The sequence below is a fragment of the Loxodonta africana genome, chromosome 8 (genome assembly GCF_030014295.1).
Source record: "Loxodonta africana isolate mLoxAfr1 chromosome 8, mLoxAfr1.hap2, whole genome shotgun sequence".
Lineage (NCBI taxonomy): Eukaryota > Metazoa > Chordata > Mammalia > Proboscidea > Elephantidae > Loxodonta > Loxodonta africana.
In genome coordinates this window covers 112,620,969-112,641,651 of record NC_087349.1, presented here as the reverse complement: position 1 = coordinate 112,641,651, position 20,683 = coordinate 112,620,969, and the positions used below count along the sequence as shown (strand labels likewise).

Sequence of the window (20,683 nt, the reverse complement as noted above, 5' to 3'; positions counted from 1 at the left end):
TTGGTTTTATGTATATATATGTATACATATACATACATATATATATATATATTTTTTTTTACAGTTATCAATTTGTGGCGAGATTCCAGGGTAGAAGACTAAAGGATAAGAGATTGCTTGTGTTCCTTTAAAATAAAATATAAACATCCAGATAACTGTGTTTTTCTGTAAAAAACAATGTGCTTTTGGTGACATATTTTACACTGTTAATGTTTAAATAAGCCATTCATTTACGCACCAAATTTTTGAGAACATATTATCTACAGCACCAAGCTCTATTGAATACAATAATCCGAATTGCCCTTGAAAATTATACACATGGAAATGAGACGGCAAAATGAACAAAAGAATTGGACAGGGTACATTGTTTTTCTTTACCATTTTGGCTACTGAAGAAACAAACTGTGGTGAAATGCCTGCCTCAATGCTTCTTCCATGGAGAAGCAGCACTGTTTTAAGGAGAACTGGATTTCAGTCTCATCTCTGAATCTGCTCTTGAATGTGATCCTAGGCTCAGTACTTAAAGGTGAACGATAATTTCGACCTGGCCAACCTCATGGAAATGCTGTGGAGAAACATGAGATGAGAGTGGATGTGAACGTTTAAGCCACTGAAATAGTGACGCTTTGAACTCGCTTCTCCTCGAGTGGCTATTTCTATAAGCTTATCTTCCACTCAGGTTTATTAACTGTTATTACCCTGTGATTAGGATGAATTTAACCCTAAAATGTCCATGTATTCCCTTTGGGGATCAAATTATTTGTAATACCAAAATAATGTCTCTACCTTCTCATATTGGGGAAGTTAGAAGGCTTCTTCTTAAGAATGGCCATCCTTACATTAAGGGACAGTCATTTGCCCCGTTTGGCAGCAGATGGGGTCAAAACCAGGGAGGGCACATTTGGTTGTGATTGGTATTGCATCAGATGTACAAAGTGGCTGTAAACACCATTGAGACAGAGACCGTCTTCTCTTTTATCCTTGCCAACACCTAGCCTCCAGCAGTAAGTGCTGACTTAAGTAACTGGGAGTGTTGAGGGATTCTATAAAAGAGCTTCAATGCAGAGTCCTCCACGACTGCATTTGGGGTTTGGAAGACAGACATTGGGGCGAGGAGTTCCCGGTCACCTTAGCTCTATTTTGCCGAGGCTGGTGAAGCCTGTGTTTTCTTATGCATCTTCCATCTCTGTCCTTCCCACAGTCACCTCCTAGACCAGTCTCTTATCATTGCCCACAGGGACTGCAGAGCGCTCCCGTTCTCTCCAGTTTACTTTACTTAGGTTGTGTTGTCTTTTATTTTGTATTTTTTTTGGATTAAGCAAAAATAAGCCCTATCTTATAGCATGTAGGAGAAGACTAATTTTTCTGAAAATAATTTTTGTTACTAAAAGGCTTTCTGGTCACTAGTTATAATTTCCTAATAACTTTACAGAAAAAAATAAAAGTTCTTCCTGGGCCTTAGGTGCCCAAGTTGTGTTGTAAGCCCTAAGAGGCCTTTAAGGACAGAGTAGCTAGTGATTCAAGAGCTTTGGATGCATTTGTCCTTTACTGTTATCAACTCTGCAGGTCGTAACTCATGGGAGGCCCTGGGCATGGTGGAGACACTGCAGGTGCCCTGGGCAGGCCACATTTCCTTGCTGTTCTGATAAGGATAGAATATGGAAGGAAGCATATTAGCTTGAGAGATCAAGTGGACAATCGGTTGGACCAGATTTTGTGGATTTTACATGTATCCTTAATGTACCTCAGTGTGCAGGGTGTATTCAGCATATGCTGTATATGTTTGCTCATTTAACAACAAATGCACATTTATGATTCCTAAAAATGGCATATACCAGCAATAATAATCAGTTTGAAATACGTGTTTTTAAAGTGGCATTTGTAATGGCAATGAAGACTGAAATACTTAGAAATAATCTTAGCAAGTAACGTTTAGGACATGGTGAAGAAAGCTACCAACCATACTGAGACAAGAAAGAAAACTTGGAAAAATAAAGAGAGAGTGAGATTATGCTTGCTGCTAGGAGAACAGGACACTGCATGCTTCCTTCCTTACCAAACCAATTCCTGGTTTTAACATAAGCTCATTTGATAAATTGTATTGGAATTAGTAGCCATATATTGGAAACCGTATCTGGAGAAATAAATTGGCAATTTTTTAAAAAAGAAGAGTAATGCCTGGGGTGGGTGGACTATATTAAAATATGGATGTAATATATGAAACTCTTTGAAGACCAAACAGACAAATCAATTAAAGAAGTGGATAAACCTACAAAAGACTCTGTTACAAATCAGAATGTATTATTTGAGGCAGAAGGAAGCAAAGGGCTGTAGGGCTTAAATGGACTATTCCAAAACAGTGTTGGAAGAGTTGATTAGCTATTTGAAAAATAATCAATTTACATTTTCAACTCTTTATCTATTTATTAGAATAAATTTCAGGGAGATTCAAGAATTCTGTTTCAAAAAAGCTATCCATAAAAACTAGAAAAAACTAATGATGAGGCTACGTAGGATACAAAATTGTATCTTCAGTTTTGAAAGAGAAAATATAGAAAAGAAATAAAGATTGACTAGAAATAGCACAAAAATCCATCGGTCCCTCCATGATTTCTAGATTTTCTACAATATGCAGGAGGTGTTTGGTTATTGGGGGTTTACTCTGTATCTGGGGATAAGGAGCCTTCGGCCTTGGTCCCACATCTGCCATGATGTGCTGTAAGGTCTTAAGCAGCCATGATTCTCTCTGCATCTCAGTTTGCTGTGCAAATTGATGGAATTGGACCTTTAGGTCATTTCTAGATCTGACAGTTCTTTGATTCTCAGAGGATTGTTGTCAGAATTGACAGAGTTAGTGGATTTGGGAGTGTTTTAAAAAGGTAAAAAGGACTCTTAAATGGAGCACAGTTATTTAATCACAGTCTGGATTCTGGTGGTGATAGTGCTTGTTCTTGTGATTTTAGGGGATAATGTTCAATTAGCAAGTATCAGAGTAAGAAGCATTAGCAGCTGGCCAGTCATTTATATTGCTATGATCTGCTCTGTCTGGCTGCCAGGGTTGCTGTGAAGATTAGGCATAATCTCTTCGAAGGGCCTGCCTCTGGTAGTTGCTTAACAAATGTCAGATTTAACACTGGATGCGGCTAAATCTTTTAAACTTAAGCATTTCTAAACTGGCCTCTCTAACTGTCTTTGACTTTAGTCATTAAAGAAGAAACTAATCACAGTGAAATGGCAGAAGACCTGTGCAAGATAGGATCAGAGAGATCCCTCGTGCTGGACAGACTAGCAAGTAACGTCGCCAAACGTAAGAGCTCTATGCCTCAGAAATTTGTTGGTAAGAGTTAAACGTTTGCTGTCTCTTAAAAAAAAAACAAAAAACTATGCGTGTGTTTTAGACTCAAGTGATAGTTGAGGGTAGAAAAAAAGGAAGAAATCTTATTTTTACAAAGTAAAAAGTGGTGAGCTTAACATTTCTTAAATATTTTAGATTTTTTTTCCCAACAAGTCTCTTAAAAATAAGAAATCTCAACTAGAAGCTGAGAGAGTTCATATCCACCAGACTGGCCCTACAAAAAATGCTACTGGGAGCTCTATAGATGGAAGGGAAAAGATACTAGAAAGTAATTCAAACCTATGCATTAAAAAAAAAAAAAAACCTTATAAAGGGAAATGCCTGGACAAGTATAAGGGCTAGTAATAAGGTATTCATGCTCGATAATTCTAAATGTTTTGTCCTTAATTTTTTTTAGTAACAAATATACAAAAGGCAAAGATAAATTGTGTCACAGAACACATGAAATATAAAGATGTAGTTAGTGATAACAACAACAAAAGGGGGGAGAGGAAGGGTATAGATACAGAATTTCTTGTATGTTACTGAAGTTGGTAACAACTTACCCTAGAATGTTATAAATATGAGCTCTTAAATGTAATATTCATGGTAACCACTAAGAAAATGTATTTAAAAAATACACAAAAGAAAAGGGGGAAAAAAAAAACAGTAAACACTAAGAAAATGTGTTTAAAAAATACACAAAAGGAGAAGGAAACCAAAAAGGCTCACTACAATAAACCAACAAAACACAAAAGCAGGCAGTACTAAAGGGCAAAGACAAAGAAGGCTTAAGACACACAAAAAACAACAAAATTGTAGAAGTAAACCACTTCTTATCAGTAATTACAGTGAATGTAAATGGACTAAATGCTCCAATTGAAAGGCAGAAAGTGGCAGGGTGGATGAAAAAAACGTGATGCAACTATATGCTGTTTACAGGAGAAAAATACAGGAGACACACCTTAAACCCAATGACACAAATAGGTTAAAAGTGAAAGAATAAAAAAAAATATTCCATGCAAATAATAACCAAAAGAGACCTGGGGAGCAATCTTCATATCACACAAAGTAGACTATAAGACAAAATCTGTCAGAAGAGATAAAGATGGACATTATATGGTGATAAAAGGGTCAATTAATCCAAAAGATGTAACAAGCACAGATATATATAAACCCAACATCGGCGCACCTAAATACATAAAGCAAGTACTGATGGAATTGAAGGGAAAATAGTACTATAATAATAGTTGTAGACTTCAACATACCATTTCAATATTGGACAGAGTATTTAGAAAGAATCTCAATGAGGAAACAGAGGACCTGAATAACACTATAAACCAACTAGACTTAACAGACATATATAGAACACTCCACACCAGAACAGCACAATATACATTCTACTCCAGTGTACGTGGATCATTCTCCAGGACATTTTAGGTCACAAAGCAAGCCTTGATAAATTTTAAAAGATTGAAGTAATACAAAGTATTTTCTCTGGCCACAACAGAGTAAAGCTAGAAATCAGTAACAGAAAGAAACCTGGAAAATACGCAAACATATGGAAATTAAACAACACATAATTGAACTACTGGTGGGTCAAGGAAGACACAAAAAGAGAAATCACAAATTTCTTAGAGTCAAATGAAAATGAAAGCACAACATACCGAAATGTATGGGATGTAGCAAAGGCAGTACTCAGAGGAAATCGTATAGCAATAAATGCCTACATAAAAAAGAAACATCTCAAATTAACAGCCTAACTTGACAATTCCAGAAACTAGACAGAGAAGAATAATCTAAGCCTAAACCTGCCAGGAGAAAGGAAATAAAGATCAGAGCATAAATAAATAAAATCAGGAACAGAAAAGGAATAGAATCAATAAGACAAGAAGTTGGTTCTTTGAAAAGATCAATAAAATTGACAAGCCTTTAGCTAGAGTGACAAAAGAGGAAAAAAGATGTAAATAACCTAAATAAAAAAAATGAAAGTGGGGACATTACAACTGACTCAATAAAAATAAAGAGAATTATGACAGAATATTATGAACAACTGTATGGCAACAAACTGGATAACCTATATGAAATGGAAAAATCCTTAGAGGAACACAGCCTACCCAAACTGACTCAAGAGGAAATAGAAAGTCTCAATAGACCCATAACAAGTGAAGAGATAGCATCAGTGACCAAAAACCTCCCCAAAACAACAAAAAAGAAAGTCCTGGATTAGACAGCTTCACTGGGGAATTCTGCCAAACATTTAGAGAAGAATTGACACAAATACTATTTAAACTCTTCCAAAAAATGGAGAAGGAAGATATATGCCCTAATTCATTCTATGAAGTAAACATAACCCTAATACTAAAACTAGACAAAGACGCCCACCACCAGAAAAGAAAACTACAGGCCAATATCTCTTATGAATATAGATGCAAAAATCCTCAACAAAATACTAGCGAAGAGAATCCAACAGCATATTAAAAGAGTCATACACCATGACCAAATGAAATTTGTTCCAGGAATGCAGAAATGATTCAACATTAGAAAATCTATTAACATAATCATAACTCGTTGGAATCAACTCGACGACACTAGGACTGGTTTTATTAACATAATACGTTACATCAGTAGAACAGAGGAAAAGAACCACATGATCTTCTCTATGAATGCAGAAAAAGCATTTGATAAAATCCAACACCCTTTCTTGATGAAAACCCTAAAGAGGATTGGAATAGAAAGGAAATTCCTAAATATGATTCAAGGCATATATGAAAAGCCAGCAGCCAACGTTATACACCTACTCCTCACTTATCAACCATCTTATTTTCCAACATTTTGCATTTACGACAATAATAAAAAAAGTAGATTTCGGCTATTTTGCACATTAATGATGCACACCTAGCAGTAATGAATGCCAAGATGCAAGGTGAGAGTAACACAGGCTGTGATGGTTGAGGTTATGTGTCAACTTGGCTGGGCCATGATTCTAAATGGTTTAGCAGCTATGTAATGATGCAATTTGGTAGATATGTAATGATGTAATTTGGCAGTTCTGTAATGATATAACTATCTTCCACTTTGTGATCTGATGTGGCCAACCTCCATTTTCACATAACGTGGTCTTTGGAACCTAACCACGTCAATAAATGAGGAGTCAGTGCACTTAATGGAGAAAGTGTCCCCTTGAAATGAGGAACTAAGACAAGGTTGCCCACTCTCTCCACTTCTATTCAATATTATATCAAAAGTTCTAGCCAGAGCAATAAGACAAGAAAAGGAAACAAAAGGTATCCAGATGGGAAAAGAAGGAGTAAAATTATCTCTATTTGTGGATGGTGTGATCCTATATGTAGAAAATTCTGAAGACTCCACAAGAAAACTTATAGAGCCTGTAGAGAAATTTAGCAAAGTTGGAAGGTACAAGGTCAACAAAACAAAAATCAGTTGGATTTCTATACACCAGCAATGAGAAATCTGAAGGGAAATTAGGGAAAATTCAACTTAACAATAGCATCTAAAAGGATAAAATACCTAAGAATAAATCTTACCAGGGTCGTGAAGGACTTGTACAATGAAAACTATAAAACACTTCTGAAAAAGATTAAAAAAAAAACAAACCAAACCCAGTGCCGTCGAGTCGATTCTGACTCATAGCGACCCTATAGGACAGAGTAGAACTGCCCCATAGAGTTTCCAAGGAGCGCCTGGAGGATTCGAACTGCCAACCCTTTGGTTAGCAGCCGTAGCACTTAACCATTATGCCACCAGGGTTTCCGAAAGAGATTAAAGAAGACTTAAATACATGGAAAGATGTTCCATGTTCATGGATTGGAAGACTTAGTATTGTTAAGATGTCAATACCACCCAAACCGATCTATAGATTCAATGCAATCCCAGTCAAAATTTCAACAGCCTTCTTTACAGAAATAGAAAAACCAATCTTCAACTTTATATGGAATGACAAGAGGCAAGGCCCTGAATAGCTAAAACAATGTTGAAAGAGAAGAACAAAGTAGGAGGACTCACACTTCCTGATTTTAAAACTATACAGCTACAGTAATCAAAACAACCTGGTACTGGTATAACAATGGACACATAAACCAATGGAAAAGAATTGAGAGTCCGAAAGTAAACCCAAATATCTGTGGTCAGCTGATTTTTCACAAGGGTGATAAGTCCATTCAATGAGGAAAGAAGAGTCTCTTCAGTAAACAGTGCTGGGAAAATTAGATTTCAACATACAGAAAAATGAAACAGGATCCTTGCCTCACACCATATACAAAAACAAATTCTAAATGGATTAAGGACCTAAATGTACAAACTAAAACGATAAAATTCTTAGAGGAACTAGCGGAGGCAATGCTGTCAAGCCTAGTGTCTTAGTTATCTTGTGCTGCTGTAACAGAAATACCACACGTGGATGGCTTTAACAAAGAGAATTTATTCTCTCACATCTAGGAGGCTAGAAGTCCAAATTCAGGTGCCAGCTCCAGGGGAAAGCTTTCTCTGTCTGTCAGCTCTGCAGTAACATCCTTGTCATCAATCTTCCCCAGCCTAGGAGCCTTTCATAACAGGGATCCTGGGTCTAAAGGATACGTGCTCCTGGCTGTTCTTGCTTAGTGGTAATGGAGTCTCTCTGCTTGTTTCTTTTATATCTCAAAAGAGATCGACTTAAGACAAAACCTAATCTAGTAGATTGAGTTCTGCCTCGTTAACATAACTGGCTGCTAATCCCACCTCATTAACATCATAGAGATAGGATTTACAACACACAGGAAAATCACATCAGGTGACAAAATGATTGACAATCACACAATACTGGAAATCATGAACTAGCCAAGTTAACAAATTTTTTTCTTGGCGGGGGGCACAATTCAACCCATAACACCTAGCTTTCAACAATGGATTATGTAATATAATAACAAAAGCACAAACAGCAAAAGACAAAATAAATGGGACCTCATAAAAATTAAAAACTTCCGTTCATCAAAAGACTTTTAAAAAAGTGAAAAGACGAGCTACTAACTGAGAGAATATTTTCAGAAACCATATATCTGACTGTAATCTAATAACCAAAATGTATATAAAACTTCAACAACTTAACAACAAAAAGACAAGTAACCCAATCATAAAATGGGCAAAGGTCTTGAAGAGACATTTCACCAAAGAGAACATTCAAATGGACACCAAACACATGAAAAGGTGTTCAGCATCATTAGCCATCAGAGAGTTGCACATCAAAACCATAATGAGATACCATTTCCCTCCCACAAAGAAGGCTAAGATTTAAAAAAAAAAAAGAAAATAACAAATGTTGGCGAGGATGTGAAGAAATGGGAACCCTTATGCATTGCTGGTGGGAATGCAAAATTGTATAGCCATTATGGAAAACAGCGTGGCAGTTCCTCAAAACACTAAAAATAGCACTACCATGTGACTCAGCAATTCTACTCCTAGGTATATACCCAAAAGACTTGAAACCAGAGACTCAAAAAGAGACTTGTACACCAGTGTTCATTGCAGCACTGTTCACAATAGCCAAAAGGTAGAAATAACCTAAATGCCCATCAATAGATGAATGGATAAACAAAATGTGGTACAGACATAACAATGGAATACTACTCAGCCAGTAGAAGTCTTGATACATGCTACAGCATGGATGGAACTTGAAGACATTATGCTGAGCGAGATAAGCCAATCACAAAAGGACAAATATTGTATGACTTCACTGATATAAAAAGACAAGAAAACACAAATATATAGAGACCAGAGTTTATTAGTGGTTCAGGGGTGGGAGGCAGAGGGAAAAGGGGGGTTAACCATAATGAAAAAATCATGTTATTAAGGGTAGGGTTACACAGCCAGTTCTTGAAATGGCTGTCAGTAAGTTGTACACCTGTAAAAAGCTGAATTGTCGAAAGGTGTGTGATAGATATATTTACAGCAATGACAAAAAAAAAGGAGGAGATGCTGAGACTGCTTGTGTACGACCAAACACCTCATGTTATTTAGTTCCTTGGTTTTGGAGGTTTAGGGTCATGGTTTCATGGGACATTCCAGTTAATTGGCCTAATAGCATGTTTAATGCTTCTGTTCTACCTCCTAGTTCCTTACATAGTGCCTGGGGCTTAAAAGTTTGCAAGCCACCATCCAAGGCACGACAATTATTCTCTATTTGCCTGAAGCAACAGAGGAAGAGACAGGAATAGGAGGAAGATATGGAATGTGTGGCTAATTGCCTCCACAACAACTGCCTCCTTTGCCATGAGACTAGAAGAACTGGATGGTGCCCGGGTACCAGTACTGAACATTTTGATCAAAGATTCCCAGTCAAAAGGGTGAAAATGGAGAAAAGAATTTATAATTCTTATCAACTCTAGACTTTTCTGGAGCCATGGAGGATGTATTAACTCCCGAAACTAGAATCTCTTACCCTGTGATAATCTTTAAACCTTAAACCAAAAATATTTCCTGAAGTCATCTTAAAACCAAGCAATAATTTAACTTAACTAGTAAAAAAAAGGTCTGCTTGAGCATTATGCTCTTTTAAGAGCTATCTATATGGGATCAAATTGACAGCAGCAACTCAAACGATTAAATAGGAACCTTAGGGGCAGTGAGTTCATGTTAATGACGGAGGAACACCTCAGAAAAGGAGGGTGAGAATGGTTGTACCATTCAAAGAATGTAATCAGTGTCTCCAAATTGTACATGTGGAAACTATTGAATTGGTGTATGTTTTGCTGTGTATATACTCAACAACAACAACAAAATAAATAAAATTTAGAAGAAATAAATTAATTTTCTCACCCAGTTTTTCTGGGAGGTGCTTGTGCAGTGTCTGGGGCACACTGAGAGATCTACCTGTGGACACGTTGACTCACTGACATGTGGCCAGGTCAGCGTGCACAGAGTGGGGAGGGTGGTGTGGCCTGGCCAGGTGGGCTTGCCCCACAGCCTGACACCCTCAATACCTGACTTCAGCCCTCTGAGCTTCAGACCCTCATCTGTTACATGAAGTTCATAGTACTTCCCTTACAGGCTCCAGCGAAGATTTCATGTGAGGAACACACAGCCCCTGGCCCAGGAGAAGTGCCCTGTGAACACAGCTACTATTGCTATTTTGACTGTTGATTCCCTGCCGTGTGCCAGATCTTGTGCCAGGTGCTGTGAGGAGCAAAAACAAAGAGTGAGGCAGCCCTTTCCTCAAGAAGCTTATTGTCCAGTATAGATGTTCAACAAATAGACAAATAAAATCCAGGCCAGATGGTGTAAGTGCAAGGAGGACATTGAAGCAGGTGCAAGAGTGAGAAGACCATTTGTGTGGGAACTGATCCAAGCCATGCATTAACACGGTCATCTTGGCCAAATTACTCGGCCTCTCTGAGCCTTTGTCCTGTTCTTCACATCTCTCACAGAGTTATTGTGGACTTAAAGTGAGACCAAAGATATGAGAACATTTAGAAACTCTGAATCCATCCATAAGTGAAGGTTAACTGTTACCATGAGAGGGGTCATGTCCAGGAAAGAGGATCAGTAAAAGCTTCATGAAGCTGACCATGTGCGAGAGGGAACTTGAAAGAAGAGCAGGATTTCAACAAGTGGAGCAGTTATAGATGGGCAAGGATTGGGGAGAATTCCAGACAGGAGATAAAAAGAGAAACAGCCATGGTGGGATGAGGGGCGAGTGGGGACTGGGGAACATGACCAAAGAACAGAGCACATTCCAAACCAACTCAGGCACCTACCTGCAGGGAAGCAGGGAAAGGTGAAGTTGACCTGGTATGCTCTGGTCCCAGAATAAATGGCCTTGGGATATCAAGGTGGGACATATACCCTTAATTTCAGAGGCGGACAAAAGCATGGACATATTTATGATTGGAGCAACATCTTGGAAAATGGAGTCAGCAACAGTATCAAAAATTGTTTGAAAAAGGAAGAGATACGAGAGGGTGGCAGTGGGCCTGAAAAGAAGAGGGTACAGAGAAGAAAGACACGGTGAAAGAGGATTGGATGATATGCCATTTACAGAAACAATGAAGCTAGGTTCTAGAAAAGGATAAAGGTTTGTTTTGCTCCATTTATTTTCAAGAACCTCCTGGTGTGGATGTCACAGGAAGATAGGATGAGTCTAGAACAATGATTAATGAACTGCATTCCTCTGAGCCCTGGGATCCCATGAGGAGGGGACAGACAAAGGGAGGCCAAGTTTTTGGGAACCCAAAGCCTCCCTTTCATAACTTCCAATAGAGTTGCTTTTTTTTCAGGTTTTAAATAGAAGTTTTTCATAAGGTCGGGTGTTGGGTGGGGACAGGGGAAGGAAAATTGGAAACCACAGGCTGGAGACACACTGTGGGGAGTGGCCCACATACATGTGAAATTTTGAGACCCTGAGAATGGAGTAGACCTTCCATTTCCTGAGTAGAGCGGAAGGTGAGGTCACTTGTCGAGAGTAAGACATGGGGGTGGGTTTCAAGTAGCGTTGGGTCTAAAGCTGAGGTGAAACAGCCAGGGTGGTTCATGGGCTCCCTTCCTTGCAAGCAGGGTCTCCTGAGAGACGCCTGGCAAGTGCAGGTAGAGTGAGCGTTGACAGATTGACCAGGGGTGATGGAGGAAAGGTATAGTCGTGTCCTATGCCTGGGACCATTCACAGTTACCAGCCTTGTGAGACAGGGCGTGGCTTTCTTCTCTGAGTTAGGAACCTGCAGAGTGCTAAGGGCTTTGATGAATCAACGCTAGGAGTGCCCTTTAGTAGAAAATCTTAGTGCTTTTGGAGACTTCAAACCAAATGATACTATCTATGAAATTCAACTGTAGCCACTTCTGGTGAAACCACGATTTGGGTGTTGTCTTGAGATTTAGATGCCTCCATGTGAAAAAAAAAAAAAAAAAAAGTGATCAGGCAAAGCTAAAATGAACACAAGTCCCCAGGGGGAGAGGTCAAATGCACAAGAAGAAAGAGAAGTCAAGTACAACAGTATGGCATGGGTAACAGAAGTGGACTGAAGGTGAATGTTTGGAAAGAAAGGCTCACAAATAGCTGTGTATTCTATTAGATGTTTCCCCAAGCATTGGATACAGACAGTTTATTTCTAAGATAATGCCTATTCTTGCCCCAGAATGCCTCCATTTCTCTCACTTCAGTTTGGTGTGGTTTCAGTCAGCCACTCCTAATTGCCACAGTTTTGTCATCTCTAAAATAAAAAAGTAAACGGGTCTAAGTTCCTTCTTATCCTCTAGGATGCTGATTTTATCCTTAACATAAACTCAAAGAGACTGTAGGAATGGAGCCCTGGTGGCACAGCGGTTAAGAGCTCAGCTGCTAACCAAAAGATCGGCAGTTCAAATCCACCAGCCACTCCTTGGAAACCCTTCAGGGCAGTTCTCTGTTCTTTAGGGTCGCTGGGAGTTGGAATCGACTCACTGGCAATAGAGAGTTGGGAAGGAGGGGTAGGAATGCAGCTGTTATCACACAGGCTGGCCCAGTAGTGTTGGAGTTGAAAGAGCTCCAAGTTCACAGTCAAGAGACCTGGGCTCAGGGTCCAACTCTGACTCTGACTCTGATTGGCGACCTTGAGCATGTCATGGGACCCAGTGTCCTCATCTATGAAATGGGATCAAGGCCTTCCGCCCTGCCACCTTCCCAGGAACTGTTCTGAGGATCCAAAGGAATGATGGATGTACAAAAAACCATAAAGATGACACATAATATTTTTTTCATGCCAAGTATGGCTCAGAGTGGCAAATATGTTTTTTCTTTATTGATATGTGAACTACAATGAAAATTTTTAAGTTAAGCTGCGGCATGAGTGTAGCTAAGTATTTATTTTGCCAGCAACGTTTCTCACCATATATGGCCAGCAAAGGTGTCGTTCTTTGAGCTATTCAGATACAGATCAACAGGATCAGTAAATCCAACCACAAAAGGATAATATTAAGTAGCAGTGACGATGGTTGTTTTTAGTCTGGTGATTCTCTGAGAAAAGTACAAAGAAGAAACTAACAATTATTAATATTCCTACTAGCTGTTATAATTATCTTGGTATATTGTCTTCTTTAAAAAAAATGCTGTAATATTAAAATGTCACATGCTTAATATTAACTTTAATGAATGTATTAAAATCACCACAAAAGCCAACATCCAGGAATTACCAACATTAAAATATAATGAGCATTCTAAATATCTTTCTATGCATGTGTATGTGAGTGGATAGATGGCTGAACAGATGAATTGATGGCCAGAGAGAGGTGAAATAAATACTTCTGTAAAGATTGTATCATGTTATCATATTATAGATGTTATTGCAAAAGAATAGTATTACATTCACACATGTCTTAAATTTAAGAGATGAAAAAGAAACCAAACAAAATTGGAGGACTGGTTGAACTTCAAATAAATTTTTTTTTCTCACAGGAAGGGACGTAATTTTTTAAAGGATTCTTCTTTGTGTCTGTGTGTGTATACACACATACATATACATGTAAAAAACCTGCTGCCGTCAAGTCGATTCTGACTCATAGCGACCCTATAGGACAGAGTAGAACTGCCCCATAGGGTTTCCAAGGAGCAACTGGTGGATTCAAACTGCTGACCTTTTGGCCAGTAGCAGTAGCTCTTCACTGAACCACCAGGACTCCCTATATGTTGTGTGTGTGTGTGTGTGTAATATATATAGCAAAAACCAAACCCATTGCCATTGAGTCGATACCGACTCATAGCGACCCTGTAGGACAGAGTAGAACTGCCCCATACGCTTTCCAAGGAGCACCTGTAGATTTGAACTGCCGACCTTTTAGTTAGCAGCTGTAACTGTTAACCAAAGGTTGGCGGTTTGAACCCACCCAATGGTTCTGTGGGAGAAAGGCCTGGCAATCTGCTTCTGTAAAGAATATAGTTGAGAAAACCCTACGGGGCATTTCTACTCTGTCACATAGGGTCGCTAGGAGTTGGAATGGACTCAACAGCAGCTAACAGCAATACACACACACACACATAAAATGTAAAACATTAAGAGCTTCAAAACATTTCTGTTCATTCCCTTTGTTTCAACTTAGGCAGTATACATTGACTTTGCTGTGAAAAGTAAAGATATTATTCCACTTCCCAGTCTTCACAGTTACATTACCATTTTGACATCCAGGCTCGGAATATCCCCATTCTGCTCTATAATAACAATTTCATAGCAGTTTAGTTATTTATTACTAACTCCATATTTAAATGGATCGAAGGCTTACCCCCAGTTCTTTTATCACAACTGCTTTATCTCTGCTTATCTTGATTCAACTCTTAATTGATTGGAATTCACATTCAAGCAACTTTTTCAAGAGGGGCTGTATTTTCAGAGTTGTTTGAGACTGTCTTCCTGTCACCTTTATACTAGCAGAACACCTTGGCAGGTGTATGGTGTTGGGTCACTCTGGACCTCCCCACTCCCCCTGCCACCCAGCACTGTTTAAATCTTTCATTGTTACCTGGTGACATTGCTGTGGACATTTCTAAGGCCAGTCTGATATTTTTTTTCTTGAAGTTGATTTGCATTTTCTCCCGGAATGCTTGAAGAATTCTCCCTTTATCCTTAAAGTTAAATACCCTAACTAGGATGTATCTGGAGGTTTTGCATTCTGAATAAAAATTTCCCGCCATTTCTATCTGAAGTTTCACTTTTTTCCCCTTTATTTCTAGGAATTCCTCTTTTACATAAATGTATTTTTATTCCATCTATTGTGATCTCTATTCAGGGGTACCAGTTGTCCTTATGTTGGATAATTTACCTTCCATGTCTGTTAGCATTCTTTAATTTTTTTATTTGTCCTTTTCATATTCATTATTGTGATTTTCCTCTTTGTCAGTCATCCAATTCAGTGGTTCCTGTTTGATTACTTGTTGTATCTAATCCATTTATTAATTCTATAACAACACTGCTTTGAATCTCAGTTTGCTTTTTGCTATCTTAAATCTCCTTTTCCACCAGATTCTGTTGTCTTAGTAAGTCATCTTTGGATATTTATTGGCTTTATGTCATGATTCATTAAGGCATTTCTCCTCTTCCTTGAATTAAGTGTTTCCCTAGCGTGGCCCTATTGGTCTGTGTTTTGATTCCTTTCTTCCATTCTGTTGTTGGAAAATATTTTCACAGTAACCATGCGATTTCTTTCCCTCCTGAGTATTCTCCTTGGTCTGATACAGCTTAAGTGACTTCATCACATGCTTCCTGCTGTATCTGAGACACTTGTTTTCCTGTAGGAGTTAATCAACTTTCCTGAATCCTGAAAGAATCCAAGGATGGGGTGGGGAAGTTCAGGTGAGGCAAAGTGCAGTCTTTGTTACAAGACCCCTCTCTCTGCTCCCTCTCCCTCATTCTGAGTTAGTTAATTGCCTTAATCCAGTTGTCACTTTACCTAGTTGGGAAGTGCTTCCTATTCCCATGCGAGAGACTTTCGGTGTTTGGACCATCTCCCAACTCAGATTACAACATCAGGGCCTTTGCTCTTCAGAGGGGGTCAGTCCACGGTGCTCAGTGTTCCCCTGGTATCTGACTTTGGCCAGCAGAGGTGTCAATTGCCCTCTGTCACAAAAGGACAAAGATTAAGATACCAATCTGGGTTGTTTCTCTACAGATATGAGGATATCAGGTAAAATGCTAAAGATTTTGCTACCCTTACTTAAGGGTTTTGGAAGTGAGATAGCAGCCATATTTTCTGTTTCTTTCCTTGATCCTTGTTTTTTTATATGTATTTTTTTTTTTTTATTCATTAGGATATGCTCCTTTCTGTAGCTGATCGCTGATGGTGAATTTTATGGGTTTTTTTTTTTTTTCTTTTTCATTTTATTGGGATCAGAGAAAAGAAATTCTGTGGAGTCGTTTCAGTATGCCACAGTAATCTGGAATATATATTGTCTTTTCCTACCTCCTTTTGTTGTTGATACCAAGTTTTGAAAACAACAGATTTCAGTGGTTGCTTGGGAAGCTATAAACCATGACTTTGGGGGAGAAACAGGATGGTTAGGTAGGAAAGTACCCTTTCTGATGGGCATATAACTCTTTTATATTTAGCAGAATTGGCTAGACTTACCACCAGTGGAAAACAAACCAATAGTCCTGACAGTAAGAGTGTGAACAGTTACTGTAATGATTGAAGGTACTCTGTAAGCCATGAGTTCAAGTGAACTCATAAAAGACATTTGAGAAGTGTATCTGCAAGGAAATGTTTGTTTTCCTTTTCTTGAAAATTTTACTCAAAAGCCAACGACAAGATCCTTGAAAATTTTACTCAAAAACCAACAACAAGAAGCCAGATCTGGTCTCAGATTTCACAGTTACTGGACAAGCAAGCTTTTCTACTTCTAAAAACCCATGGTGTTAGGTCATAAGTTAGCTGAGGCAGAGGCTCACTCACTTATGAATCCTCCACAATAAGCATAGTCTCCAGTACGTTGTGAATACTTGGTACCTTTTTATAAAGAATAAGTGAATAGCCTATCGTTCTGTTCTCTGGCTTCCTTTGTTTGCTTCCTTCTGTCTACCACATGGAAACCCTGGTGGCATAGTGGTTAAGTGCTACAGCTGCTAACCAAAAGGTCAGCAGTTCAGATCCACCAGGCGCTCCTTGGAAACTCTATGGGGCAGTTCTACTCTGTCCTGTAGGGTCGCTATGAGTCAGAATCGACTGGACCGCAGCGGGCTTGGTTTGGTCTTCCACGTGCTCTCTGCCCCAGGGCTGCTAACTAAATTGAAAGGCACGTGGATGCTGAGAGGTGGGAGGATGTCAAGGATGATTTTTAAGTCTGAATATCCTTTATACTCTCATCACAGGTCAGCGCCCATTTAGCTTTGTGCCGTTTATAAGAAATATGTAACTATTATAAATAATATACAATTATATATTTTGATTCAATTTTACTATAGATTATTAAAACTATGTATTTTTTATTATATAACCTAGTCATTTTAAATAAGCATATCCTATATTATTATGACTAATGATTCAATGACTATTTTAATTAAGTAAATACATCATAATCAATTATTTTAAATTATGTGTAACCCTGTAGAGATAATGCATAATAAATAAATTTTAAATTAAATATGGTAATGTTTGATTATATTGTCCTTCATAAAAAGATACAGGTACCCACTTGGCCAGTTTAAATGAGTGCTGTTTAAATTAACATGCACAATCTTTGGTTCATCCGTTCATTAATTCGTTTATCCAACCAAATTTTTTTTTCAATGCCTAGCGCATGTAGGTCCCTGTGCTACGTGTTATGAAGACAGAGATGTGCACCTGATTTAGTGGTATTCTGGTTGCATACCTGCCTTTGTCACCTGATTTAGTGGTATTCTTGTTGCATACCTGCCCTTGTATTAAAACACACCATAAGTTGGGCTGCATTGCCCATGGTGTAGATTTCAGCTGGCGCCACAAACCGCACTGATCGCTGCTTCTTCCCGCAGGAGAGAAGTGCCTGTCAGATTTACCCTACGACAGCAGCACCAGCTACGAGAAGGAGAACGAGATGATGTCATCGCATGTGATGGACCAGGCCATCAACAACGCCATCAGCTACCTGGGGGCTGAGTCCCTGCGCCCCCTTGTGCAGACGCCCCCGGGGGGCTCTGAGGTGGTCCCGGTCATCAGCCCCATGTACCAGCTCCACAAGCCCCATGGGGACGGTCCCCCGCGTTCCAACCACACAGCTCAGGACAGCGCCGTGGAGAACTTGCTACTGCTCTCCAAAGCCAAGTCGGTCTCTTCCGAGAGAGATGCTTCCCCAAGCAACAGCTGCCAAGACTCCACAGACACCGAGAGCAATAACGAGGAGCAGCGCGGTGGCCTCATCTACCTGACCAACCACATCAACCCCCACGCCAGGAACGGCCTGTCCATCAAGGAGGAGCACCGGGCCTACGATGTGCTGCGAGCGGCCTCCGAGAACTCCCAGGACGCCTTCCGCGTGATCAGCCCCAGCGGCGAGCAGATGAAGGTGTATAAGTGCGAACACTGCAGGGTGCTCTTCCTGGACCACGTCATGTACACCATCCACATGGGCTGCCACGGCTTCCGTGATCCTTTTGAGTGCAACATGTGCGGCTACCACAGCCAGGACAGGTACGAGTTCTCCTCCCACATCACCCGCGGTGAGCATCGTTTCCACATGAGTTAAGCTACTCTGCCGGAAGCAGGTGGATTGTAGCACTCTGCTTCCAGAGTGGCAGGGGCCACCCTCCAAGAAAAGCACAATCACCCATGAACAGAAAATGCATAAAAGAACTGCTACCTTCTCCCCTTCTGGCCAGCAGCGTGAACTGGATGATGTGTTTTGGTTTTTAAGGTGTTTTGAGTTTTTGTTGTTGTTGTTGTTTTGGGTTTTTTTTTTTTTTTCCTTAAATTGTTTGGTTTGCTTTTGAAAACAGTGAGAATTTTATTGTTAGATGCAGGGTTACATTTGAAGCACCCAGAACTGTTTTCTTACTAGACATTTCCATAGATGGCTAGCTGAAATCCCTTCACCTCTTGTTTTGTAATTCCCCTCCTCCAAACAATTAAAAAAAAAAAACAATTAGTCATAGAAAAATGGCCAAAGCCTGAGAAGGAATGAGCTGGTTCCCGTGCTAGGCAGAGGATTCACACACACTATGAGCATTCCAAGTCCCCATCAGCAGTGAGGGCAGCACAGAAGAGGTGGTGTTAGGGAGCAGGCCCTGGAGGTGAGCAGGCAGGAAGTGAGACCACCTGGGAGGTGCCCGCCTGAGAGAGCTGGTCTGGAAAGGGGGCTGAGGCCACAGCATCAGACCCCATGAGTCTGGGGCTGAAAGCTGCTCTTTTTAAAAGAAAACATTATTTTAAGTCACTTTCTGCATAAGAAAATAAATTGGGAAAAGTTGTGTCTCACAGAATGCCTCGGACAAAAAGGGAGGGCTTGGAGTCCTTTAAAAAAAAAATTGTTTTTTTCAAGTTTCTGGGGTATTTCTCAGATGACTGCCAAACCTTCTGAGCTTTGTTGCCAGGTGGGATGAGCTCAGTATTCCTGTGCACATGCCTGCAGACCCTGGTCCTCTGCGTCTCCTCCCCATGTCTTTAATGCCCAAAGAAGTCTGTCACTACATCTTCAGCATCAAGAGAGTCAAATCCCTCAGAAAACAAAGCTTCATTCCAAATTCCACACTCATTTCTTTGGTTATATATTCCTTCTCTGGCCGGTCCTACCGAAGACCTTAAGCACAGGTTCCTGCAGAAGGCCAGACCTCACCCTCCTAACCGCATTTTAATCAGGTGCATATTCTGTTTGTAGCCACAGGCCTGGGTTTCTTAAAAATCCGTAAATTTATTTCTGTACCCTCACTCTGTTATTCTTGTTTTAAAACTCATGTAAGAATGACTTAAAATGACCATTAATTTTCAGATCAAAAAAATATGACAGCTGAAGCCTAGCATCTCCATGGCTAACTCATAGCACTTACCCATTTGAAACGAAACTTGAAAACATCCCAAACACGCTCTGATGTAAAGACAAAGTAGCACACATGTGCCCACATGTAAATAAGATGCATGGCCCTACAGCCTTTGCCATTGCAGAAATTCAGAGTGTCCGGGGCGGTCCTATGGCCTACCCCCACAGAGTGATGCCCAAAGGATTTTACATAACAGGGAGGGGGCAGATGATGCTGGTGGGGAGAACCCTTCCTTACATACTGAGGCAGTTGAATGCACCTCTGAGGCCTAAAAAAGGTGTTCTGGGCTCTTCATCCCAACCAAGAAGGGTTTCCCTCATGGTTAATCATATCTTTATTATTAAGGTGATTAATCTCAACCACCTAGGCGAAGAGCATAGAATTTCAAATGCGTACAGTACTTGTCTTCACTAAACATGTCCCAAGGCGAACATGAAGGAACGGACAAAAAAAATTGTACACAGGCATTGGAGGGCTTGAAGAGCAGCATTTAATCGAAATCAGGATTTTTTGGTCTCAGCATTATTAACATTTTGGGCTGGATAATTCTTTGTTGTGGGGAGCCGTCCTGTGCATTATAGGATGTGTAGGAGGATCCTTGGTCACTTGGTCACTGTAGCACCCCCAGTTGTGACACCAAACACGTCTCCAGAAATTTCCAAATATCCCTTAGGGGGCAAAATTGCAGCTGCCTGAGAACCACTGATCTACATGAATTCTAACCCAATTAAAGACCTGGGAAATCTTCACCAAAAAGTAAGAATACACAAACGATCTTCCTAGCCATCAAGGCTGACTTGTGTTTCTTTGGAATCCATTATAAATTTTATCAATGGATTATTTCCCTCCTGTCTTCAGAAGTATGCCTCCTTGGGTACACTTCAGTTTTGCAGAA

At 39.8% G+C, this 20,683-nt stretch overlaps 1 protein-coding gene across 29 annotated transcripts in view; it reads left to right on the top strand.

Moving 5' to 3' along the window:
* Positions 1-18,897, top strand: part of IKZF1 (IKAROS family zinc finger 1) — a 108,919-nt gene extending 90,022 nt beyond the window's left edge. For 19 of the 29 annotated variants that reach the window (XM_064290216.1, XM_064290220.1, XM_064290214.1 and 16 more), the window contains 2 exons: positions 3,203-3,337; positions 17,791-18,897. In XM_064290216.1, the coding sequence (XP_064146286.1) occupies positions 3,203-3,337; positions 17,791-18,500 (845 nt within the window). In that variant the 3' untranslated portion in view covers positions 18,501-18,897. Of the gene's footprint in view, positions 1-3,202; positions 3,338-9,440; positions 9,742-15,578; positions 15,637-17,790 lie in introns of those variants that run through there. The other 10 variants (XM_003407121.3, XM_064290231.1, XM_064290223.1 and 7 more) reach the window with 6 other exon arrangements.
* The last annotated feature ends 1,786 nt before the right edge of the window (positions 18,898-20,683 follow it).